Source organism: Centropristis striata, chromosome 6 (assembly GCF_030273125.1).
Source record: "Centropristis striata isolate RG_2023a ecotype Rhode Island chromosome 6, C.striata_1.0, whole genome shotgun sequence".
NCBI lineage: Eukaryota > Metazoa > Chordata > Actinopteri > Perciformes > Serranidae > Centropristis > Centropristis striata.
In genome coordinates, this window is record NC_081522.1 from 24,153,480 (window position 1) to 24,181,318 (window position 27,839).

The window sequence follows — 27,839 nt, forward strand, 5'->3', positions numbered from 1 at the left end:
TTTGCAGCTCCTCCGCGCCTCTCTCTCTCACACACACACACTCTCTCTTTCTCTCTCTCTTCCCCCTCTGTCTCCCTCTCGGTAAGAGTTCGGAATAAATCCTCTACCACTCACCAAAAAACCTGTTTCAACCTTGCCAGGTCTATCGCATCCCTAGATGACATCATGCTGACTTCACCGCTGGGACAATGCAAGGGTAGAGAGGGTGCTGACAGCAGGAAAAATACCAAGTGTGTGAAGAGTTGAGGGGAATAGCCTACTGTCACTGCTGGACTGGAAGGGGAGAAAGCTTATTGGTGGCGTTCAGCGGCCGTGGAGCGCGATGGGGCACTCGGGCTGCTCCCAAATTGGGTCGGTGGTCATATGTCTGTCAGGCCGCTTCCTTATTTAGAAGGAAGGTGTAAAAACAGGCCCACTTGTCACCGGAGAGCAATGACAGGGCTCTTGTGGTCCCACTTCTTCTGCTGCGCCGTTCAAGAACTTCCTCCCGTAAATCAGTTTTTCTTTCTGGGCATAAAATGACCTATCAGCTGGAGCAGAGAGCCAGCAAGGTGCCCGGGGTTCAATAGCTCAGTTGTGGGCCAGCATCCGCCTCGCTGACGCGCCCTTGAGCAAGACACCCCTTCAGCTGTGCTCGACAGCGCGGTTAGATACCGGAGGCCCACACTGGCATTTTAAATAAAGTATCAGATTTTTATAGTACACTATAACCCGTGCATTTCCCGTGGTTGCATTCGTGAGAACTATGAGGGGCAAACTGGAGAGGCCTGTCATGAAATGGCACACATTGTCAGCATGCCATTCCCTGCAACATGAAAGCCTATCGTCTTTTCCATGTAATAGATAATGCCACGAGCAGCATACCCATGCGTCAGTGGGGCCAATGCAGTTGCGCACCAGCAGTCTCTCTTGCACGGATCAGTTCCCCAACATCACCAAAGGATGGCGCCATTTCCAAGTTCATTTGAACCCTCCTGTACAGCCTCCAGTGTCTGGAAACCAAACTGCATAGAGATTTATGGACATCTAACACTACAATGAAGAGGATGATCGAAATGCACCTCGGATTAAATCAACTCAAATGTCTAAACATAGATTCATATTATTTAATATCTTAATTTAAAATACTGCATCAAAGAATGACCATCTGTTTTTAATATTGAGAAAATAACTCACGGACAACGTCTCATTAACAATGCAGTTCTTTTATTTTGTATAAAATCTATTTGGTAACTGCATATTTATACACAATCTGATGGATGTCAAATGAAATTGAATTACAGATTTTTGTTATGGCTGAATGCATTTATGACAATAACACAGGTGACTAAAATGACATAACATTATTAAAACAAAACAAACAAAAAAAAAAAAACAGATCAGCACATCAAAACACAATGACTTCTGGCCACAACAGTCAGACCATTGGCACTTTTTTTTGTCAGAAATAAAACAGAACATTTGGTTGAGCGCAGCAGGGACTGAAAACAACTCCACCCGAACAGTTAAAGATATCTGGATTGTTTCTGTTAGCTTTAACAATAACACAGATCTCAGATAAGAACAAACAAGTGGTTACATTAGATGCAGATAAAGCCATATTGACAAAATGATGAAGTTTCCCTATTTGCACCAGTAAAAACAAACAAACAAAACACAAAGAATCTCAGTTCTGTGACTGGAAAATGCTTTTTTTCTTTTTTCTGTTATTAATAATGACCACAGGGAGGACTTCATCTACAATATGCTCTGTGATGTTATCAAAGCTACAGGACAAAGTGGGTTATGATAAAATAAATTATAGTTTGATGATGCTTCTATACCAAATCTATACAAATAATTTATCTTTTTCACAGAGACAGCCTTCCCCATTGCACCTCTGAAAGATGCCAAAGAGGCCAATATTTTTATACGTGCTATTTTGTAATAAAAACATAATAAATAAATACATATGTACAAAAATGTTTGGAAAATGTACAGGCACTTGTAAAACAACCTCGGCTACTGCTAGACAATATTTTCCTGTGCATTTCAGGGTGAAAAGGATAATTCAGTTGCTGGAGTGTTTCTCTGCAGTGGCGTCAACATGACAAACAAACAAACTCTCTGACGTTTTTTACTTTTCCCATGCTGAGTGCTCCTCAGGCAATAAGATCCTCCAGGACCATTTGTTTCTGTTGAACCTAATTCATTACCTCCCTCTGGAGGATCAGACAACCTGGATACAAAACACTCAAACAAACTCACTTACATGTGGTGAAAACAAGCATTGTTTTGGCGTTTACACCGACTGAAGGCCGCAATACATCGTAACATACAGCATCATGTGGGCAAGGCAGTCCGGTTTATTATAACCGCTGTGAAGAAACTGCACACACTCGAGTCATATCACTTTTCATTAGCCTCACACTTAAATATTACTCAAGCTTTCTGACTGTCTGTCCTCCATATTATGTTCACACTCACACACGCATGCACACACTGTTTGGCCTTCAGCCCATCAATATACAGCAACTACTCTCGCATCATTTTCAGTAACCAAATATTTCCATTTACTGCACTACTTTTTTTTTTTGGTCTTTCAGGAATGGGTGCTATGAAGTGAGCTTCCATCAGACATCCACCTGAATGTTTACATAGAGCATTATGTAACAAGCCTAGCTGGGTGTCCTAGATTGTCATTTGAGAGTACAGTAAAACATGGAGGTTTAGGCAGCAAGGAAAGAGTTTTATCAGTGTCATAAGGACAGGATGGAACAATGTACTAACCTGAGACAACTGTCCTGATCAGAAGCGAAGATGGACAGGATAAGCTGTCCACTAGACGAGCTATTTCCTGTTGATCAAGACTGTAGACGCTTGATGCAACATTTCCAGTTTCTGTAAACGGCTTCATTCTTAAACCACCACAGTCCAAAACCTCACCTCAACAGGTTGCATAACATAATTCCCATAGGGATATACAGTAAATTTGTATACAAATATTTACAGTAAACTCTTCAGTAATTAATAGATGCAGCTTAATCTCTAACGGGGTACACATAAAGGTCAGGTAACTTGTGATGGAGAGTACGACTTTGCCAACTGGTACTCCAATGAAGTGGTTGAAACATGGTTAAGGTTGTAAACTGGAAGTGCTTGGTTAGGTTTAAGTACTAAACTACTTGGTTGAGAAACGGATTTAAAGTGAGTTGATGACCTAGTTCTGTTACGTAGTTGCCTACATGAGTAAAAACAACTCAACGTCAACTTTTGGTTTCACATGGGAAACCACCAGTCTCCTGGGTAAGAGTTGTGTGTTTATTTGACCCATTCATCCACTTCCTATGTGGATTTTGTCCTTCTTTATACTTGGATTCAAAAAAAGTTGGGCACTGTGTAAAACATCCTCTTCTGCTCTCGTTATAATTACTGTGGTCACAAGAGTTTGACGCCACAATAAGCGTAAATATTGGATGTAACAGGCGGCTACACAGCGTTTTGTTCTGGGTGAGGACGGCCTGACTAGCCAGCATGTGGAAACTGTTGTATGATGTAATTTGTGGCTCTGAAGGAGCTTTGTCAAGTTTGAGAAAATAACCATGAATCCCATAGTGATGTCATCAGGGTTATCTTGTGTTAGCCTTAAAATATCAAACAGTCAAAAGAAAAACTGCATTACAAAGTGAGGACATGGGGTTTAAATGATGATGTATATAACAACAGGAAAGGGAAAGGTTATATAGGGTTGCATTATGGGAAATGTTGGCAATGCTTAATCACTGGGGGACCCCTTAAGTGTTTTTATTTTATCCTGGATAGACAAATGGTCCTATTTGTAATTCTAATTTCTGAATAGGTAAAAACAATGCATTAGTTTGTCCATTCTGCTGTCTCATTAAAATGATAACCAGCATCCAGATTGGCTTCATGATGCTGCAGATGTATAAGCCAACAATGTGTTTAACATGTTGTTTTGAGTACAAAACAGTCTGTAGTTTTAAAAATAGTGGATAGCTCAGGATAAGACCATTAAAAAGATTAAAAGGTTAAAAAGGTGTACATCTGAGGTGGATGAGTTCTACAGTAAATCTGTTCATGGTACCTGAGAGAAAACACGATCGGACAGAAAAAAACAACAAAAAAAGTATTTTTTAGAGAGATTTCTATAGAATTCAATTGCATTCAGTATAGAGAGTAACACAGGTAACAATACCTGCTCCAACTCAGAAACATGATTGGCAGACAACATGTCTTGTGTAACATTTTCTTTTGTTAACTGCTTTCTCTTGTAACCCAACACACTCTTCCCCCTGCAGAGCTTTCCTAAAAACAAACAGGCGGTACTAGAGCAAGGCATTCTGGGAACAGTAGTGCATTGTTGAGTTCCGCACACGGAACCTGAATGATTGATTGATTATTTGTGATTCAGTGGACTCCCACATCTTTTGCATCCAAGTCTTAGCTTTTGAGGTCCTTTTGGTCAAAGATGATTTGACTGGCCAGGTAGATGGCGATGGCACCAAAGATAGCAGAACAGGCGACATAGGCAGTGACGGACTGTGAGAACTGAACGATCATGCCCATGAAGAGGGTGGGGAAGACCTGAGAGAGGAGGAAGGTGCTGTCTAAGATGGCAAAGTCCAAACCCACACCACGTTTCTCATACCCTGACTCGGCCTCCTCCTGGTCAGCGCCCCCGGGGCTGTGAGACGAGCCGTTCTGGCCGTGTGGACTGGGGTAGTACTCATAACTGTCCTGGTTGAAGAAGGCATGCCCGTAAGGTTGTTTGGATTTGTGGTTCACTCCAGCCTCCTCTTCCACAGGAGTCAAATACACAGAATCCCGATTGGTTGCAATGCCATTTTTATGCATGCTTTTAGTTTTCCTTTTTGGCATATAGATCTGGAAAAAAAGACAAGAAAAGAGCAACAATCAATAATACAGCTCAACACACCATCACTGTGTGTGAAGTTATTGGATCTTTACTTACATCTTTCTCCTTGTGGTAGTGGCAGGTGAGTGTGTAGGGCAGAGTCTGCAGTGTGGCGTACGCATAGCCAGTGAGGGCCGCCATTATAGTGACCAAGACCACACTTTTGGACAGGCAGATGACCAGAGCGGAGACTGTGAAGCTCACCATGCTGCTCATGTAGACCCACCGCGAGCCGACATGGCGAACCAAACGACTCATGACCAAGGAGAAGAAGGTTGAGGTAGCACACTGCAGGAACAGGCCCAGGCTGCCCATACGGATACCTGGAAGACAAACAGATTCTGCTGAATTTTCATCAGTTCATGTAATTCCAAGCTTCTCACACACTGCAAAAAAAGAAAAGTTGGGTGAACTCAAAATTTCGAGGCAACAAACTTCGATAAAATTTTAAGTTGGACAATTAAACTAAATATTTTAAGGTTTTGTTTGAGTTTGCTCAACTCTGAATTCAGATATAAATATATAGTTATATTTAACTTATAATTTTACATTGTAATAACTTTTAATCCTTACTTCTGCTAACTTCTGCAATGTGCTGAATTGGCACAATTGTAATGCCGCTATGAAATGTCAGCTAATGTTGCGACCACAATCTTGTAGCTGTAACAAGCAGCGCCGCTAGCATCAGTTAGCCGCTAGTATCAGTTAGCCGCTAGCATCAGTTAGCCGCTAGCTTTCGTTAATGACAGAATTTCACAACAAAGAAATAAGAGTTATTGTCCCTTGTTGTGAACCCCAACTTAAAGATATAAGTAACAACAACTCACCAACTTGTTTTTGAGCAGACAACTGGCTTCCTTTGTTGTGCTAACTTACATTATTGCCCTAAATGTCAATTTATATTTCCAAGTTTTACCAACTTAAATCACTGTTTTAGGCCAAAAAATACAGTACAAAAACTATGTGACATCTGCCTTATCTCTAATCATTTCCTTCTATGGCCACATCTAGTGAAAGATACACAACGTGTTGCCATGTGTAGCTGCAATGTGTAGCTGCCAACCCATTGTTAACTTTAAGCTGTGATGCATGACCAGCTAATTTGATGAGCTAGAAAGTTTACTGTTTGCTCAACTCCATAAACACACAGATGCAGATCCAGTTGGGGAGACAGAGCTTCTGAGGCACAGACACTCTGTTTGGGATGACAGACGAGGACCGCCACAGACAACATCAACCTAACATCAATCCTTGAAAAATCCCAAATGAAAGGCACACACAGGCCGGCGCTGGTTTACTGAGGTAACGTGCCCTCTGGCCCGGGTCTGGCCCAGTCAGCCAGCTGGACAACAAGCATTTGGATAAGGTCTTTCCAACTGACTATGGCAGAATTTTAAGTCTGAATAACACAAAGGAGCTGCTGCTTGCAGTCTATAGATTGATTGATTGAATAAGTTACTGTCTAAATTAACTTGTCTGATAAAAAAAACAAAATGTGAAACAGTCCCTACCGGGTTAAGATAATGGTCTTATTATGACTGACAGAAATAAAATACATGTTTGTTTAGTTCTCAGTACAGTAAAATCATATGAGGACTTGGAATCTTCCTTTGAATTCAGCCTTTAAACTCTGTAAAAATGTAATTTAATTTAATTAAAAACTATCATGTTTCCATCTTTTGACTGAATCCTAGAATGCAACCATTTCCAGTAATAACAAAAATGTTTTAATGGCTTTTAGTCGACTGTGGGATTTGGTTTGCTGAGGGAAAATGCTCCATTTTTATGCACATATTTAAGTTTTTTTTAATTGCAGGACTAATCCATAGAAGGTGTAGTGACGGCATGTCTGGACTGTTATTTATTTCTGCCTGCAATCAGCCTGATCTCCCAGCTTGCTCTCAGTGAACAGTGTGGGTCAGAAGTTCAGCAGCAGAGCAGAGAATCACTTATGTGAAAGGAGTATGTGGATCGTATTACTCCTGGAAAGCAAAGCTGCAGAGCCCACTTTACAAACACTACAGAAGCTAATGAGGACCGAAATCCAAGCCCTCCGAGATAGGGGATCGAGCCAGAATGCTATCGACTGTGCACAGAAGAACTGTTGCAGTATGGAAAATGTGTTGTTTCTGTAGTACAAGCAATCCTTCCCAGGAGGAAAGAAGATCACAAAAATAAAAGAAGCTTAAGTTAAAAAATGAAGTCAAAAAGTCGATTCTACTACAGACAAAGCAGATGACCTTGATGCAGGAATCCTCTGCAGACTGAATGATGTGGTTTAATAACATCCGCTGTGTTTCACATTAAACAAACAGCTCAGACAGACATCAGGATTGTGTGCTTTGGCCTTCTACCTGACTTGAATGAACATGTTCTTTGTGTGCCGATTCCTTGACATTAATTCTTTGTGAGTGTGACATTCCTTGTGGTCCAGCAAGCACAGGGAGGAGAAAGTAAAAAGTAAACAAAGTAGGAAGGGAGATAGAAGTGGAGAAAAGAATGTGGCTGGCTGGATGGATGAAAATGTGAGAGGGGGAAACTTGAGGGCAAGGATTGAGGGATGAGAAAACAGGTGGAAAGGATTGATAAAATGAGAAGGGTCGCTGTGTACATACACTACCGGTCAAAAGTTTTAGAACACCCCAATTTTTCCAGTTTTTTATTGAAATTCAAGCAGTTCAAGTCAAATGAACAGCTTGAAAGGGTACAAAGGTAAGTGGTGAACTGCCAGAGGTAAATAAAAAAAGGTAAGCTTAACCAAAACTGGAAAATAATGTACATTTCAGAATTATACAAGTAGGCCTTTTTCAGGGAACAAGAAGTGGGTTAACAACTTAACTCGATGGAGTCTTGGGCTATTTTGTCCATTTTTTTATTCTTTTCATGTCATTGTAAGTCATTTTGTGTCTTTTTTTTGTCATTTTGTATCTTTTTTTAGTCATTTTGTGTCTTTAGGTGTCTTTTTTGTCATTTTGTGTCTTTTTTTAGTCCTTTAGTCCAACATAAAATGTGATTTTTAATCTTTTTTTTACTTTCAAAACACTATCATGCTCAATAAAGAATTTTAAATGTTGCAAATGTGCATTAATTTCAGAGTACACTGAGACATTAAACTGCATCATTTTCAATTAAATTCTGGAAAAGTTGGTGTGTTCTAAAACTTTTGACCAGTAGTGCACGTTGTAACAACTTAACTCTATGGAGTCTTGGGCTATTTTGTCCATTTTTGAATTCTTTTCATGTCTTTGTAAGTCATTTTGTGTCTCTTTTTGGTCGTTTTGTGTCTTTTTTTAGTCCTTTAGTCCAACATAAAATGTGATTTTGAATATTTTTTTAACTTTCAAAACACTATCATTTCAGAGTACACTGAGACATTAAACTGCATAATTTTCAATTAAATTCTGGAAAAGTTGGTGTGTTCTAAAACTTTTGACCAGTAGTGTAGCTAAATAATGAGAGATAAAGGAAGAGCCCAAAACAGTTGGTGTAAGATAGGAAGTGTGGCTGAACAGTAAACAAAAAGAAACTGAACACTTCACTCAGACCTGCTCACTATGTTGTTACACCTGCAACAAGGGATGAAAACGGGTGTATAAAATGACAGTAGGTGGTTTTTGTTGACGTGTTATTTTTTAAATGTGTTACTATTTTTTATTTTTTGTGTGTTATTGTTGTTTGTTTGTTCATGTTGTCTCATTATGACTACATGGGTGTATGTGTACTTATGTGTTTGTAAGTTAATAACAAGTTATGTGTGTTAATAATGGTAATAATGCGTTTATAAACTACATTACTATGTGTAATACATTCATATATATAAATATTATTGTTATATAACTGAATATAGTAAATTAACATAGGGAGAAGGATTTAATAAGCTTTGGCTTCTTCCCACTCCTTTTGAACACAAATAAGTGTTGAGTCTTGTTGTCGTTTCATTTGTGTTGTTGTCTTGTATTTATTGTTGTTCGTTTGTTTTTAAATGTTCATCTTTTTGTGTTCAAATAAATTCTCAATCAATCAATCAACTTCTCAACTTGGACAGAAGTCTGCCTAACATCTGTCCTTCTTCCACTGGACTGTTCATTCTCAAACACTGTCTGGTAAAATGTCCCGGAGAAAGAAATCTCTCTCTTACACCCAATGTTTTATACCTTTGGATGCCACTTTCTTACAGGCTACAGAGACGATCATTAGCATACAACAGCATGCATTAGTTTGAATTAACCCCACGACCTCCACCAATAACACCAAAGTAAACAATCCAACCGTACTTAAAGGTTACATTTAGGTCGAATACAGCAAAGCATAAATGTAGCTATAGAAAATGCTCTACCGGATTAGTGGCAACTGTGATTTACAGAGCAGGAAAAGGCAGGGATAGAGGCTATGTATTTCTTTATCATTCCTAGAGTGACGGTAGGAGCCAATACCTGAAATTCCTTGGATTGGATGACATTGACTTCAGCATACTTGCCCAAAGGATTTGTTACTTGTTCAGTGGCATAACTACACAAAATATTCACCGTGTCATGTTAAGTCTTGCATCAGAGTTTATGTTGAAGGCTGGTCTTGGCTATATATGGGTGGTTGACGTGACGCTCAATTTTTGTGTTCCCAGTGACAAATATTACTAAAATTTGATAATATTTCATTAAAAATTAATGTTTTAACATGGTTTATTCTTCTACATCTAATCCATCTGCAAACAATGAGTATCGTTCCTCAACTATGCAAATATTCTGTTTTGAACATGACATTTGTCCACCGGTGCAACTGTCCTAGGTAGCATTACTTATCTTAAAACAACTGTAATTTAATGAAAAATTAATCTAAATACATTAAAATACTTGAATGCATGTCATACGAGTGTTTACTTAATGAATCTAGAGGATATAAGTGTTAAGGTCCCTATGTAGAGTTATTATGACATTGATTGATTATTGAAAATAATGTAAATTGATAAAAATATTCATAACTAATATGCCTTGGGCTTATCTATCTTATCTGTCCAACATTCTCTGAATTAAATAATGACATTCTTTATTTTGTTGCACCGGTGGACACATTTTAGGACTACCACACCAAAAGTTAATAACATGCTAAATATATGAAGAATTAGAAATGGACACATTCAGTTTTGAATTATTCACATATAAGGAAATATAATTATATGTCATTTGACATATATTTTTTGAATTATTCTGTTTTTCACTTTTCACGTCAACCACCCATATGTCCTATACCTTGACAGAAGCCAAAATGAAGGCAGCAGGAGGAACACAGGCTCTGTCTGTGTCCTCCACCTGTGTCCCAGGAATGTGTTTGCATCCTGCCCAGCCAGGACGGACCCCGAGCCAGTTTATGTGGACAGGCGGTGGAGGTAGAGCCATGATAACAGAGGTAGGACATGTCTGGAGTCTCACTAGCGCAGTAAAAGTCTGTTTGATACACCACTATTTAATGTTTTTCTTGGTGAAGTCATTATTGTGTTAGAACAAAAATCTACCGGTACATCAGATTATTGAAGGCACCATCCTGACAAAAGAAATGAGCACCAATGGCAAAGGGTGATACTTGAATATGTTGCTTTGGACTATCTGACATGTAGACTGCACAGCATGGATGATGTTTTTCGTAAAACATGGGAACCCTTTTTGTCATATATTGGTTTGAATATCTCTACCATTCTTGCAAGAGGGTTTGTATCGTAGCTGAGAATGCTCTGCCTTGTAAGTGACACCCTACCGTTGGATTGATATGGTTTTGTTTCTGGTTCCCTTTCTTTGATCATGTGAATGTATCATGCATGGCAGTGCACACTTGGTTTGTTTTACTTGCTTATCCTATTTGTGGAGGATGACTCCTGAATCTCTCGCCTAAATCTGAATTTAAATATGTATGTGAGCCAAATGTACACTACCGGTCAAAAGTTTTAGAACACCCCAATTTTTCCAGTTTTTTATTGAAATTCAAGCAGTTCAAGTCAAATGAACAGCTTGAAAGGGTACAGAGGTAAGTGGTGAACTGCCAGAGGTAAATAAAAAAAGGTAAGCTTAACCAAAACTGAAAAATAATGTACATTTCAGAATTATACAAGTAGGCCTTTTTCAGGGAACAAGAAATGGGTTAACAACTTAACTCTATGGAGTCTTGGGCTATTTTGTCCATTTTTGAATTCTTTTCATGTCTTTGTAAGTCATTTTGTGTCTTTTTTTGGTCATTTTGTGTCTTTTTTTTTTTAGTTATTTTGTGTCTTTTGGTGTATTTTTTTGGTAATTTTGTGTCTTTTTTTTAGTTATTTTGTGTCTTTTGATGTCTTTTTTGTCATTTTGTTTCTTTTTTTTTTTAGTTATTTAGTGTCTTTTGGTGTCTTTTTTTGGTCATTTTGTGTCTTTTGGTGTCTTTTTTTGGTCATTTTGTGTCTTTTTTTAGTCCTTTAGTCCAACATAAAATGTGATTTTGAATCTTTTTTTTACTTTAAAAACACTATCATGCTCAATAAAGAATTTTAAATGTTGCAAATGTGCATTAATTTCAGAGTACACTGAGACATTAAACTGCATCATTTTCAATTAAATTAAAAAAGTTGGTGTGTTCTAAAACTTTTGACCAGTAGTGTATGTTTTTTGTTTTTGTCATGTATGTGTTCCTGTTTTGTCTTTTGAAAATGTAATAAACACATATTAAAAAAAAAAAAAAAAGGAAAAGAAATGAGCACAGATAACACATTATTACTGTATAAAGAGGAAATCTGACCTTCATTGTATCTTTGCTTGGGCGCACTTCCTGGTAATGCACTGGGCACGCCCTCATAAAGGCCTTCCCCCACAAAGTCTGTGTAAAAAAGCATAAAGGACATGACAGCCATCCAGCTGCAGAGTTGAGCCACACACAGCTGCCTCATCACTCGCGGGACATGGCAGTAGCTCCTGTAGATGGCTGGCGTCATGGACCAACACGTCCTCAGCAGGCACAGCAAAGGTCCAAACTTCAGCAGCCTCAGCTTGCACTTCAGCAGGTAGCAGCATGAGCGCGGCACGCCGCACCGGCCGGGGTCTATGACCCCCGCTCCAGACTCCAGTAAAGATCCAGATCCCACCAAGCCACTGCTGGCGGGTTCCTCAGACACCTTCATGGTGATGAGCACGCTGGAGACGAAGATGAAGATGAGGAGGGAGAAGAGGCACTCTGCCTGGCCTCCTAGGTAAAGAGACAGCAGCCCACTGCTCCAGTCCAGAGCTGGCAGCAAATAGCCCACACAGCCTCCCAAGCTGACCATGAAGGAGAACATGGCGAAGGCTTGACTGCAGTCCTCCTCGTCCCGATAGAGGTCCGACAGAAGAGCCTCCAGCGGAGTGAAGCACACTTGTCCACAAAAGTCAAGGAGTCCAACCCCAAAGATAAGGAAGCCCACCTGTAATAAACGGCAGAACACAGTTCAGTTCTTGTTCTTGAGTGCGCTGTAGGTAGGGCTGGGCGATATGGCCCTAAATGTCTCTACACTGTCAATCAATATGTGCTGTGTGTGAGTCTGAGTGTGTTTGTGTGTGTGTATGACTAAATGCCTGTGTGCATGTTTGTGTATGTATACTTACAGATGTGTATGTGGGGGAGGGAGGGGTGGGTTTTGTCATTTTATTGTTTGTTTTTATTCTTATTTTTTTGTAAAGGACTTTGTGTTGCATTTTTATGTATGAAAAGCGCTATATAAATAAAGTTTGATTTGATTTGAAAAGAATATCACGATATTGCAGGCTATTTTGCGATATTCTTGACGATATTAGGAAATACTTAAAAAGATATAAAAAATATGATTTTTTTCCCCGTCTGTATAAATAAATAAAAATCTAAAATTTAGTTTAAAGTGCAAATCTCAACAGTTGCCAAATACAAAAAATTTACTCTTGACTCTTGAGTATGAGCAAATAATAAAAATAAGCATTCAGGGGTTCCGGGGGCATATTTTAATGACATTTTGTAAAGGAAAATAAAGGTTCTTGTATGTTTTATTTAAGGCATCTTATTTTGACAGTCTTCTCGTAAATTCTGTGGTGGATTCTCTTAACATACGGTGCTCTTATTTTGAAAGCTGCATGTGTTTAGCAACAGGGCGTAAGTAGCTTTTTGTGATTAAAACAACTTTAATTGTTAGCTAATGTTAGCTCGCGGCTAACAGACGGCATAATGCCCATACTAGTTCATAGTATTTAATTTGGTAGGAATGTTGCCAATATCATGATATGCTTTTTTTTAACCATTAAAAAAAAAATACGGATATTATCATGAACAATACGATATGGCACACCCCTAGCTGTAGGCAGAATGAACCAAAATGACGATCACAAACAATAAATGAGTATGTTACCTGGAGGGTCTGCCCGCCCCAGGCGAGGCGTGCAGCCAGGACGTCGGCATGGGGAATGATGAAGAGAGCTATCAGAACTCCTAAAGACAGCAGCCAGATGAAAGGCCGTCGTCTGCCGTAACTGCTGTTGCAATGGTCACTGGCTGAGCCAATCAGAGGTATGAACAGGAGGCCAAGCACTGGACCAATACCTGTGGATGATACCATGGAAACACCAAGGAAGTCAGAGACGATGCTAACAAAGCACAGAATATAGACAAGAAACAGCAAAGACACAAAGAATGTGAACAAAGAATACAACGTTGAACAGCATAATGCTGCACGATTTCAGCCCACTTCTGATCCGACTTTTGAGCTGCTCAGCTCATTTTAGAGTTCGACCATAATTCAGCTTGAAGCCGTGCAGCTTGCAGGCGGTAGGGAGGAGCAGGCATGGCCCATCAACTGGGCCTTCAGACCTTCAGATGAATTCCTGACATGTCAGAAATTTGGGTCAGCTGTCTTCATGCTCTGGCACATTTTTTTTCCCCTTTTTGTTATTTAGTGAAACAAGACAAGACAAGTGAGGCCAGATACCAGATAAGACAGAACATAATATAATATATACTGATAATACATCGACATGACAGGGCGAAACATGCATTTGGTATAGTGTAAGAAAAAACAAAAGTTAGATCCTAGGTGTGTGTGTGTGTAAGAGAAGATGTAATGGAGTAGTGTGTAGGTTGGTCAGGCTGTGTCTCTTGGATATAACCTACTCCTATCATGACATGGGCGGGAGATATCTGCTAATCTTCAGTTGCCTTTAAATATATTTTTTGTTCCAACTTAGCTGTACCAGTGTAACTTTAAAGACCTCCACTAACAAAAAAACCTTCAACCTGCCTCTGTGCTTTCAAATGAATCTTTTGCCAATAGTCAATAAGAGCCCTGTCAAGCTTTGTCCCGGCATCCAGAAGACTTCTGAATGGCTGAACCCCCCCCCCCCCCCCCCCTTTTTAAACTGTCTACTCTTCTTTAACACCTTGACTTTTCTATTTTTATTTTTTTAAACTGTTATTTATTGCCCTTCCACTATGGAGGTATTAGTAACTTATTTATATCACTATGCTCAGCAAAGATTTTATTATCTGCCGTATGTCTAGTGTGGGCTGATGGGGTGTGTGTGTGTGTGTGTGTGTGCGCGTGTTTGTTTATTGTATGTATTGTTGCTGCTCCTCCACATGTGAAGTTCTTAATGGAAAAATAAAGTTCTTTGAATTGAATAATAGCCATATTTATTCTGCACTGGAATTCTACTCCTTAATCCATACTTGTTCTTTAGACTTTATTTTTACATGACATTTTATTTTTATATTTTATTGCTTGAAGTATGCCTAGGTTGTTCTTTTTATTTAATTGTGTTATTGTCTCTGTGTGTAATGCTGCTGCTACACTGTAATTTCCCAGCTTGGGATAATGTCTGTCTGTCTGTCTGTCTGTCTGTCTGTCTGTCTGTCTGTCTGTCTGTCTGTCTGTCTGTCTGTCTGTCTGTCTGTCTGTCTGTCTGTCTGTCTGTCTGTCTGTCTGTCTGTCTGTCTGTCTGTCTGTCTGTCTGTCTGTCTGTCTGTCTGTCTGTCTGTCTGTCTGTCTGACGGTCCACAGAGTGAACAGGTCATGGCTTGACAATTAGATCGTACAGAATGAGCACAATAATCATGAGTTTTACATTAGATATGATTTACTCGTACAGTAGAAGTTGGAACTTCTACGATCATTTGGTGTATACTCAGCTTTACAGGAACCAGGTATTTTCCTTCTGAAACACTGACACGCTTATCAAATCGGTATGAAGTCCTTAATTCACACATTGCATTTCCACTCATACTTTCCAAGCAGATTTTCACAATATCCTATGCCAAAAACCCAGGTGTTGATCAAATCTCTGTTCAGCTTTAGTGGCTTAAACTGCCTCCATGACTGGTTGTTCTTTCAGCCTTCCTCTCTGCTGCCCTACCAGGGGGTGAAGTGCATCATTGCTGTCTGCTGGTGATGGTTCCTACAGATGGCCTGCTGCCTGAAGGTAACCAGCCCTCATCTGATCCTCCACATGCAGCCAGTCTGGCTAATTAGAACACACCATGGTACTCAGGGTGTTGGCATACAGACACACATGTAATATTGAAAACGACCCGATCTGGGTGATAGAGTCTGACAGTCAAAGGTATCCTGTGGAGTTTTCATTATAGACGAGCACAATTTTGTTTACAAGCAGAGTTTCTCATCAAAAGACGCTTTGTGTTCAGCCATATTGGTAATGTATTTCCCTCCACATGGATATGCTTGGAAAACATAAAATACAAGTAATTCAGGGACTTCCTCATCAAAACATTGCTCTACAGCGCCACCAAGGGACAAAACCTCGACAGCAACAAGCAGGACTGGAATACAGTTAATACTATACTGAACCACTTCCTACATTCTGACAGGAAAAAGAATTGGAACAAGGACAATATTTGTGTGTCTGGCATCTGAAAATAACTTCAAAGACCAGGCAGGGAATGTGAGACAGACAGAAAGGCAGACAGACAAACAGTCATCACGTCTTCCACTACATCAGAACAATCAGTCTACAGCTGGAAGACACACACACACACACACACACACACACACACACACACACACACACACACACACACACACACACACACACACACACACACACACACACACACACACACACACACACACACACACACACACACACACACACACACACACACACACACACACACACACACACACACACACACACACACACACACACACACACACACACACACACACACACACACACACACACACACACACACACACACACACACACACACACACACACACACACACACACACACACACACACCAGCATGTGTGTAACCTAACCCACACACCACATATGATCCCACCCGATACAGAACTGGTCACATTCCTCCATGTGTTTTGTTTCTTAAATACACACCTAATATGCTTAAAATAACACGAGTAACGGACACCTCAGTGTTAAAAAACACTTCTCCAGTAACAGAGAGGAAACTGGAGAAAGAAAGTAACAACTGCAGGATGAAGCAGCCAACAAATGGCTATTAGATAAAGTAGCAGGCAGCCATCTGAGAACCCGACACTACTGCTGGGGGAAATTAGCTTCACCCCTCCCAAGACACAATATCTATCTTCATTCAAATAACACCCCGGCACTCCATAATAATAATAATAATACAGGGAGATGAGAATTAGGTTGAGTGCCATTTCCAGATTGGCTTACAGTGCAGGCTGTTTGGGAGGAACTCTACAATGAAATAATTTTTCTTCATATCACCAGCAGCTGTTACAGAAACAGAGGATTAGAAGTGTATATTGTTTAATTCTTTATACTTGAATAGTGACTTTTGTCATCCACACGGAGCCTTTTGGTTCGGCTTAATTGTATTTATCATCTGTATAGTCACAAGACATTGTCTCAAAGAGAAGCTTTTAGTGAAGACCATGTGAATGCCATTTGGGCTGACAGGATAATGCAACTATTCACATCGCCTACCAGTAAACTTAGTTACAGTGTGCAAATATATACCATATGGGTGATGCTAACTGTGTGTGCAAACACACATGCCACTAATTCGTGAGCACCAGGAGGACTGACCTTTTGAAAGAAAAAAACCTGTCTAAATGTTTAGAGAATTTACTGAAACCTTTCCTAATGCACACTATTGTTAGATGGAAAGGTCTAAGGCCACAAGAGGCCAAACTGAATTATATGTTGGCCAGACATAAAGGAGCGGTTGTCAGCTGAACAGAGTGTGTGTGTGTAATGTAATGTAATGGTGTGTGTATCTGCTGTTGCACAAGGCCACAGAAATGCAAAATGAGATACTTTTCACAGCTCTTCTCATGAATTCCCAGACGGTGTGCGATTGTGAAAAATGTTATCAGTCAAATGTTTCGTATCTTGTTATAAAAAGTTAAAGATAATACACATTCACCTCCCTAGCCTTGAGGTTTACAATGGTCCTTTGTTTGTATTGCTGTCAGTGATTCACCTCGACAGTACACTCATTTTTGAGGCTGTAGTTTGTGGTGTGTGTGGTGTATTTTGTCCACATAAAAGTAGCAGCTTTCAGCCTCAAAAATGACCTTACAGTTGGATCAATGGCTCCGATTATCTTGCATGTTTTCTGGCATTTTAAAAAAAACAAAATAGTAAATAATAAAAATAACCACATGGTAAAGCCTGTGTTTGTATACTCTTGGTCAGGGGTGGGCAATTACTTTCCCCAAGGGGCCATATGACCAATACCACCAAAACTCTGAACTAAATTCTGCTCAATATTAATTTAATCGCTTTATAAAATACAGTAAATTATCTGGTTTTGAGCTGCTACTGATAAGAATACATGTTATGATAAGACTGTTAATGTGGAGTTAATCAAATATAGCAGTAAAAAGTAGTAAATACTCCAATCACTATATCACTTTTCCATTTATTTTAAACACAACTGTAAATGACCTTTAGCAAGGTTCCTATTTGTGTTTTTGCATTATATAGCTTACATAGTTTTTCATGTTTGTACATTTTCAAGGTGTTTTACAATGATGTGATGCTTTTATTTTGAAAAGGTGCCGTCCAGTGTAAAACGGGTGCTTTAATTTTGAAAGGTAGTGACAGGAAATAACCGGTAGAACGGTTAAATGAAAAAACGAACGGTAAATAATAACGAGTGCGTCGTAATTCATATAAAGTTGATATAAAGTATGAAAAAGGCTTCTATAGTGGCTGACAGGACACAAGGTTTGTTGAAGTTTATTTTCTTCTGTCATATATATATTAGTGGCTATATTTGTTGTCTTAACTATAGTAAAAGTGCTTATAGTGGAGCGGCTAAGTGCTCATTTTTGCCAGAATCTTTCAGTTTATGATACAAGCGTGAAAATTGGCATGAACACTCTCCATGGGTCACTTAAGAAAATTGTCCGAGACATTTGAAATTTTAAGGCCATTTTTCAGGATGGCCGACACCTAAGTGGAGCAGTTAAGTGATATAATGGTTTATTTGGTGATACAAGCATAAAAATTGGCATGAGCAGTCTCTGTTGGTCACTTGACAATGACCCACCGACAGTTATTTGAATTTCCAAGATGGCGGCCATTTTTCATGATGGCCAACACCTTAGTGGAGCAGTTAAGTGATATAATGGTTTATTTGGTGATACAAGCATACAAATTGGCATGAGCAGTCTCTGTTGGTCACTTGACAATAACCCACCCACAGTTACTTGAAATTCCAAGATGGCGGCCATTTTTCAAGATGGCCGACACCTTAGTGGAGCAATTGAATGATATAATGGTTTATTTGGTGATACAAGCATACAAATTGGCATGACCAGTATCTGTGGGTCACTTGACAATAACCCACCCACAGTTACTTGGGTTGACAAAAAAACACTCCCAGCCACTTGAAATTTCTATTTTCAAGATGGCCACCCCCTGGATCCTCAAAAGATCAATTTTCTCATAGAAATGTATTGGGTTTTAGATTATTCTGGAAAAAAAGTTTTAACAAATCATAATACAGTTGTGTTGATTTGTTGATCATAGACAGATTAGACAAGAGTGAGTATCTGCACTACCAAGGCACACTGGTGATATATGACTGCTGTTAAACTCAGAGTGGGGTTCACTGTCAGCCAATTGTAAGGTTAGTCAAAGAAGAGACGACAACTCTCTGAGTAGTTTTAGTTAACTGGGTGGTGTACAGATCATACAGGGTAAAAATGGCATTGGGTGAACGATTGGACTAAGTGTAGGGTTAAGGCATGACCTTAGTTGTATCCCATACATCAAAGTGCTTATTAAAAGGTGGTAAAAGGCTAAACCCTCGGCCTCTGCCTTTGAATTTGCTGCAGACATTGCAGAAGCCATCATAACAGTTGAGAAAACAAACAGCAGGACACCAAGATCATACTGGTTATGATACCATTGCAAGAAATGTTCCATTATTTCATAAAATAAATGCTCTGCCCATCTTACGTAGTCCAACCCGACTAGATGAAGGTGATGGCATAGAAAGCACATTGACAAGAAACAGAGCAAAATATCATTCAAGCTGTAAACTTATGTTCAACAACACACAGCTGGAAAGGGCCCAAAAGAGAGCATCTACTGCTGCTAAAGACACTAAAGATACCAAAGATATCCATGTCAAGAGGTCAAGAAGATCCCAGACTTCTTATGAGGCTGGATATGTGTGGGGACAGGCATTGAAGAGACACCCACAAATGCCGAGCCCGTCCGACTGGGGATGGGTTAAACAGGACAAGGAGTGGAAAGTCTTCTGGACTCCACTTCCACCTATTGCAGAGAGTTGTTGGGAGTTGACAAAATGTGGGTGCACCAAGGCTTGTACTGGAAAGTGTAAGTGCTACAGATATGGACTAAGTTGCCCCTGCTAGAACTTGAACTTGCTTGTTTCTTTTGCCAGTGTTATTCCTTGTTGTCCTTTGTGTTTTCAAGTGTAGGCCTATGGCTCGGCTGCCCCTCGCCACATCGGCGCATTATGTTCTATTTTGTCACCAGCCTATTACTGTGACATGTTCAGTTTTTACTTTGTAACATTGCTTTCACATTTTCAGTTTAGTTCCCTAGTATAGTTTCAGATACTGTTTGTCATGGTTCTGTGTCAGCCAGAGCTGCTGTTGCCTCTGGATCTGTCATTATTGCCATTCAGTATTAACCATTGCTCAATTATTATTTTGGAGCACTGTCCGTTCAGCACCACAACTGTGTTTCCCCACGTCTTAGTATTTATTTGGCATGTTTAATGGCAGTAGTAATGGTTAGTTATAAAAAAAAGAAATTTAAAAAGTATTTTAAAAAGCCCTCATTGTAAGGGAGCTTGTGTACCTCGGTGAACCCGGAGAGCTACGCCGGTGGGAGGGAACTCCTGTCAGGTTTTACCAAACTGGACAGGTCATGGGCAAGGAGTCAGACAAAGCACAGTCAAACAACCTCTCTTGAGGAACCCAATACATTTCTATGAGAAAATTCATAATTAAAAGGTTTACATGGCAGGCAACAGTCATCCTGAAAAAAAAAATTGCCGCCTTGAAATTTCAAGTAGCTGTGGCTGGTTTATTGTCAAGTGACCCACAGAAACTGCTCATGCCAGTTTTTATGCGTATATCACCCAATAAACCATTGTATCACTTAACTGCTCCACTAAGGTGTCGGCCATCTTGAAAAATGGCCGCTATCTTGGAATTTCAAGTAACTGTGCGTTGCTTATTGTCAAGTGACCCACAGATACTGCTCATGCCAATTTTTATGTTTGTATCACCAAATAAACCATTATATAATTTAATTGCGCCACTAAGGTGTCGGCCATCTTGAAAAATGGCCGCTATCTTACAATTTCAAATGTCTCAGACAATTTTCTTGTTAAGTGACCCATGGAGACTGCTCATGCCAATTTTTATGCTTGTATCACCAAATAAACCTTTATATCATTCAATTGCTCCACTAAGGTGTTGGCCATCTTGAAAAATGGCCGCCATCTTGGAATTTCAAGTAACTGTGGGTGGGTTATTGTCAATTGACCAACAGATACTGCTCATGGCAATTTTTATGCTTGTATCACCAAATAAACCATTATATAATTTAATTGCGCCACTAAGGTGTCGGCCATCTTGAAAAATGGCCGCCATCTTACAATTTCAAATGTCTCGGACAATTTTCTTGTTAAGTGACCCATGGAGACTGCTCATGCCAATTTGTATGCTTGTATCACCAAATAAACCATTATATAATTTAATTGCGCCACTAAGGTGTCGGCCATCTTGAAAAATGGCCGCCATCTTACAATTTCAAATGTCTCAGACAATTTTCTTGTCAAGTGACCCATGGAGAGTGTTCATGCCAAATTTTACGCTTGTATCATAAACTGAAAGATTATATCACTTAGCCGCTCCACTATTATTAGCTCTAGTGCTAATGCTAATGTTAGCTTTTTTTTTTTTCAAAATAAAAGCACTGCGGTTATATTGATTTCTAATTTCTGGGTAACCTCACATGGGCCGGACAGCCCAATGCCCAGGTCTGCTCTTGTGAATTAAATACTTTTTCTAATTTATATTTTTTCCATTTAATTAAGAACAAAACAGTTGAAGTAATACTACAAAGAAAGAAAATTCCAGTTATATGAACTAGTTACATTCTACAACCTCAACTTACAATCTCTCATTCTTTCAGTGTCTTCTCTGTGTAAACAGCCTGCAGTTCTGTCTGATGCCAGTGAATATTTGTCCTGTGACTGTTGGTCTCAGAAGAATCATCTCGGCTTCCCAGTTGCACTGAGGAGTGCTGATTTCAGGATCTGGTTTGTGCATTGTTTATTTTTGGCAAGTTTTAAATGAGACACATAGATAAAAAAAAATGTTTAGGCATTCATCACACATGATCCGTTCAAGGACTGTCGGAAAGTTAAAACTCTGATGATAATGCCTGTTTTTAAAGTTTCTTTCTATGATAAACAGTGTATTGTTGCCAAAATTTTAAAGAAAACATAACTTTCAAACATGTTGGCAGGTTTTGGGGTTCAGAGAGTTACACTGAACTAAATGAAAATTTTAAAAACCCAAATCTTCAAATGATATTACCTCAAATTAATTTTATATCTTTTCTGACATACGAGTTACTGTTTATTGTTATTATCAATATAGACAACTAAATTGTGTGTCCCACTTCCTCAATTTATGATTTCACCGCAATAGAATTCCACTGAAAAGTCATAAATTATCATATTGAACTATTGCCAAGCCCGACTTTAAACTAGCTTCTGACATAACAGCAGTTTAAAACTTTGAAATTTAGTTCCTGTGAAAAGCTGAGAAATTGTCTGTCACCTCACATTTCAAACCGAATCCCTCAGGACAAAACAGAAGACGAGCATTTTGGATTCAATCATAAGCTGCCTGTATGATACATGCATGTTTTAGATTTTCCGGTTGACTTCCCTTTGCTTTTCAGTGGCACCAATGTGCAACTAGGGGTGGGCGATATTTTAATCATTGCCTATTTTAATTAATCATTGTAAAGGAGAATAAGGGTTCTTCTATGATTTATTTAAGGCATCTTATTTTGACAGTCTTGTAAATTCTGAGGTGGATTCTATGCTTTTATTTTGAAAGCGGCATTGTTTAGCGACAGGAATTAATAGTAGCTTTTTGTGATTAAAACCAAAACAACTTTAATCGTTAGCTAATGTTAGCTCGTGGCTAACGAACGGCATAATGCAACAGTGTGTTTGGGCCGTTTGGACCTCTGACAAGACCGGACAGGTTGATAGGATCTAGATTGGGCGCGCACACGCAGATGCACACGGAGAGTAGGTAGGCACGGCCATAGATATCTATGGGCACGGCAGCTTGCTGTATTCAGCGCGTGTGTTTAAATGTGTGAATGCGCGATGAATGTCTCGGAGGAGGATGGAGAGGTGCGGGTCATGTGACAGACACTCTGCTGAGCAGAGACAAAACGCAAAATAACTTTATATTATGAATAGTGTAGATATACTTTCAGTAGCTTGAAATGTGACGTTTGCGCAGCACATGATACTATAGCGGGCCGCCACAGTCTAGGTCATTAATGGGAAATACTTACGCCACTAAGTCAAGAAGTAGGAATGTTGCCAATATATAGGTCTTCTTCAATACAACGTGATGTTCAATCTGTCCCATTTAGAATAAAATCGCTGCCAGAGAAAGGTACGCTTGGCAATCTTGTGCAGTGGTGGAACAAGTTTTCAGATCCCTTGCTTAAGTAAAAGTACTAATACTACAATGTGAGATTACTCCAGTACAAGTAAAGGTCCTGCATTCAAAACCTTACTTGAGTAAAAGTACAAAAATATCAGCATCAAAATGTACTTGAAGTACTAAAAGTAAAAGTACTCATTATGCAGAATGGACCCACTCAGGTTGTCAAATATATTATTAATTATTGTTTTTGATGCAATTATCTATATATGCATTTTTTTACCCATAAAAAAAATATACCGGTATAATCGTGAACGATACGATATGGCACACCCCAATGTGCAACCCTATTTTGAGTGCATTTAATGAAATCAGAGTTGCTCCTTCTTCTCCAGTGTTCGATGTGACATGGATACCATGAAGTGCAATAGGCAACACCATGCGTCATTCTCTCCTGCAGCACTTTGCTCTCCTGCTGCCTTTCAATTAGTGCCGATTACCACCTCAACAAAACAACAGGTGATTTGTCCACGAATGTGTGTAACGGCCTCAATTATGTCTTTATGACCTGAATGGGAAAGAAGATGGGAGCCCTGAGGCCCTGTCACCCCCCCCCCACTACCACACAAACTCAGCTCCCACTGGACAAGTTCACGTCTTTATGTTTCAAAACTAATTTACAAAAACATAGATTCCCTGGAGGGCACAGCCTGTTCTTCTCATGGCGTTAACAGCAACTCATTTTATCATCTTCCATTAGTGTTATGGCTTTAATGTAATCACAGCTAAGACAGCATTCAGACTGATTGATTAAAATAGAATCATTTTCAGTCCTGTGAAGTATTTCACAATTAATAAATGGCACAGAGGGCTATAAAACCCTCTCATTTGAAACACTTGGACATGAACACTCACTCATGTGGTCAATAAACAAGCTGCAGAGTAGATGGTTAAAGCTGGCAGGTCAGCAGTTTGTCCTTGAGAGTGTGCTTAAGTGTGTGTGCATGTGAACGAGAACAACTTTGCCTTTTGTGTTTAATGAATACCCTGCTAGAGAGACAGAGTGGGAGACATCACAGACTATGTGCGTGAGAGAATGAAGCAGAAGCAAACATTGTGAACACACCGGAAACTGTAAAAAAAAATAAAATAAAAAAAATAAAAAAAGATGTGGCCAAAGCCAGTGTTGGGTGGTGGACTGCTATTTTGAAGTCTTGAGTTTGGCATTTTTGCCGTTGCCGTCTTGTTTTTTTTTTTGTTTTTTTTGGAGCCAGAAGTGACCATATTTGGATGAGAGTGTTAAGCTATGTTAGCAGCTAGTGCTAGCTAGCTAGGTCGGTCAACAAGATGCAAAAATGAAGAGCCAAATCTTTAGTGTCTTTTAGGACAACCACATGCTAAACAAGACATTTCTAGGCAACCAAAATATTACAATTTACTTTCATTAATTGAAAACACAATCACAAGATCAGTGGTGGAATGTAACAAAGAACATTTATTCAAGTACTGTACTTAAGTACAATTTTGAGGTACATGTACTTTACTTGAGTATTTCCATTTTATGTGACTTTATACTTCTACTCCACGACATTTAGAGGCAAATATTGGACTTTTTACTCCACTACATTTAGCTGACAGCTTTAGTTACTTTTCAGGTCGAGATTTAACATGAAAAACATTTTATTAAATTAAACCACATAACAGTATATTTAGTGGTTAAAATGAGCCCTGGCTTGAGAAAATAAACCACTGCTTAGATAATTGCATCAAAAACAATAATTAATAATATATTTGAAAACCTGAGTGGGTCCATTCTGCATAATGAGTACTTTTACTTTTAGTACATTTTGATGCTGATATTTTTGTACTTTTGCTCAAGTAAGGTTTTGAATGCAGGACCTTTACTTGTACTGGAGTAATCTCACATTGTAGTATTAGTACTTTTACTTAAGTAAGGGATCTGAAAACTTGTTCCACCACTGCACAAGATTGCCAAGCGTACCTTTCTCTGGCAGCGATTTTATTCTAAATGGGACAGATTGAACATCTCGCTGTATTGAAGAAGACCTGAAACTAACGCTTTAGAATTTAAATTCATTAGAAAATGTTTATTGAGATAATAAATCAAGTGAGAAATAGGCTAATTTTCTCATAGACTTCTATAGAGTCTTACTTATTTGTAGAACGAGTGAAATCAACCCTGCTGGCCATTAGAAAGAATGCAGGTTTTAGGCAATTTTGCATTGGCTTCACCTTTCAGACCTGGAGGCTGCCACTTGATACACACACACTGTAATAAATTATTTATTATTTATATAATATTGTGATTTAATTTTACTTAACATATTTGATAAAATGTATTAAATATAGATGCGTCCTTGATTTTGAGGCAGTTGTTTAAGTAACTTTAATATAAAAATGTTTGAGATAGAATCTACTTATTTTGATCACATTAAATATAATCTTTATGTGTATGTAATTCTAAATCAAGAGAATTTTGAATGAATCCAACACAATAGAATTAGTCCGTTTTTAATTGACACTCAACACTTCCTGTTAAGTTATTAACTCAACTTCTAACGTAGTTAGATTTAGTTAATAATATTGCGTGCAATTACATTACATTACATGTCATTTAGCAGACGCTTTTGTCCTAAGCGACTTGCAATCTGTTGCCTCAATTTGATTGAGTAGCTATTGTTTATGAGACATTGGCGTAACAGTTTATTTTGGTCGGTCTGAAGATCATCTTTTTGTATTTTTTGGTTTCTGTCATATTTTTGTCTGCTGTGTAAATTTATTTATTTGTATTGTTCCTGTTTTTGATATCTGTCTCCTATGAACCCTGAGTCTTGAATAAAAATTTGATTGATTGATTGATTGATTTATCTCTTTTTTACAGTGCATGCATGATGAGGTAGCAACGAGGCCGGCCAATCAGATCCCACTCTTCGTCTTCACCAAGCCCTTACCTAGTACCATGGTCATGTAGCGCTCCTCCACTCCAGCCTCCAGCAGCAGTGGGGGCACGTATGTGATCCCAGCTGCCACACAGATCTCCAGGCCACAGGTCAGGGAGTTCAGCAGGACGAGACGCCACTGAGACCTCCATCCAGGCATATTTACAGGGGCTGGCTCGCCTTTCCTCCCTTCTGGGATGGCCACTATTGGGGGCAGGGTATTGGGGAGGGACCCGGACAGGGGCAAGGGGGGGAACTTGGTGAGGCAGATGGTGCCCCGGTGGGACAAGAGGGCTGTCGGGGAGGGACAGCAGCAAAGACACGTAGATGTCTCAGATGACCTGGAGGACTCATCCTCTTCTTAGCATTCTGGATCTGTAGGGCAGAGGAAGATGGAAGGAGACCAGTGAGAATGGGAAACAAACTTAGACGACTTTTAAACAGCGAAATGAAAGAAACATAGCATGTCAAGTCAAGTCAAATGTATTTATATAGCGCATTTACAGACGGCTGATCCGCACCAAAGTGTTTCACATAAAAGTGCAAAAAGTGCAATAAAATACAGAATTGACAAAAGGTAAAAAGCAACAATTTTTTTTTTTAATTTAAAATAAATTAAAAGAAGATGGGATAATTTTAGAAGCACTGTGGGATTACTAGGGGACACTATTCCCTAGAATTTGCCGGAGGAAAAAAAACAAAACAAGCATAGTACAGAGCATTTCATTTGCTGCTGTTTCAGACTAGTAAATGTGAGTGAGGGCTTGTTTTACAGGTAATTTCCAGGTTACTTGGATGTCAGCATGTGATGCTCTCTCTTAACAGAATCCAATCAAGGCAAATTCCAACATATTTTCCAGAAGCATGGAAATGGAAGTGACAGTCACAAGGATATGATAGTGATGTATTCCCAAAGCTCCTCAGCAGCAGCTTCAGGACAGCAGGAGCAACAACAGGCGGACAGAAGAGATGAGTCAGCTGGAGCAACGTGGCAAACGCACCAAACCGTTTGCCAAGAGAATTCTCTCTCCCTCTGCTGCTCTGCTTGCCTTTCTTTAAGTCTCAGAACACACACGCTGGAGGTTTAAAAAAAAAAAAAAAAAATCAACCTTTAAAAGAAGTCCCTCAGTTCTAATTTCACCATCTCTCTCCTCACTACGCCTCCCTTTCTCTTCTCTGTAATAACTCAAGTATTAGCGGGAGCCTTTCCTTGGCTGACCCTGTCATTATCTCTGTTATTAAGCTCTGATTGCAATTTAAGTCACATGCACGAGTCCTCCTTGCAGAAATTTTTTAGAAGATTACTACCATTGTTCAGCAGACCCGAGAAAGTATTTCTCACCTGAAAAGACTTTATGTCACTAGAAGCAGACTGGAAGGTAGGAGGTAGATTTATTTACATCCCTCCCATATGTGACTACATGTTTATTTACCATGTTATCTTTAAAGACAGAAAGCTATGTTGCACCTGATACAAGAGAAAGGAAAACAATGTTATCAACTGTGTTGTCAAGGTGATGTGTTGGAGTCAGAGGTGGAGCTCCATCCACCCACACTGGACATTCTCATATTCATGCCTCATTGTTAAGATAACAGGTTTGCTCTAATAGCAGTATTTAGTTCGATCATAGTCTTCAGTTTTGCTGATATTCAACTGTTATATTCAAAGGACTGGGGTGTGACTTTATTTCTAGAGACAAAAAAAACAACATCAGTGTCTCCAATCTGAGTGTTACTTTTTTCATGTACAGATATCTGAATGCACAAAGATAACCGTTATCGTCATCGTCCACCCATTAGGTGTGCGTTCTTG

At 39.2% G+C, this 27,839-nt stretch overlaps 1 protein-coding gene and 1 long non-coding RNA gene across 3 annotated transcripts in view; one reads left to right on the forward strand and one right to left on the reverse strand.

The window, feature by feature from the left end:
- Positions 1-1,186: 1,186 nt before the first annotated feature.
- slc45a3 (solute carrier family 45 member 3) overlaps positions 1,187-27,839 on the reverse strand; it is a 51,622-nt gene continuing 24,969 nt past the window's right edge. For both annotated transcript variants that reach the window (XM_059335073.1, XM_059335072.1), the window contains exons 2-6: positions 26,039-26,401; positions 13,284-13,474; positions 11,675-12,332; positions 4,973-5,238; positions 1,187-4,884 (exon numbers count right to left, since the gene is read on the reverse strand). In XM_059335073.1, the coding sequence (XP_059191056.1) occupies positions 4,441-4,884; positions 4,973-5,238; positions 11,675-12,332; positions 13,284-13,474; positions 26,039-26,186 (1,707 nt within the window). In that variant the 5' untranslated portion in view covers positions 26,187-26,401 and the 3' untranslated portion in view covers positions 1,187-4,440. The remainder of the gene's footprint in view (positions 4,885-4,972; positions 5,239-11,674; positions 12,333-13,283; positions 13,475-26,038; positions 26,402-27,839) is intronic.
- LOC131973191 (uncharacterized) lies at positions 9,978-26,159 on the forward strand. The gene is made up of 4 exons (XR_009394543.1): positions 9,978-10,318; positions 15,259-15,345; positions 21,562-21,688; positions 25,969-26,159. It is a non-coding gene; the product is annotated as an uncharacterized LOC131973191 (long non-coding RNA).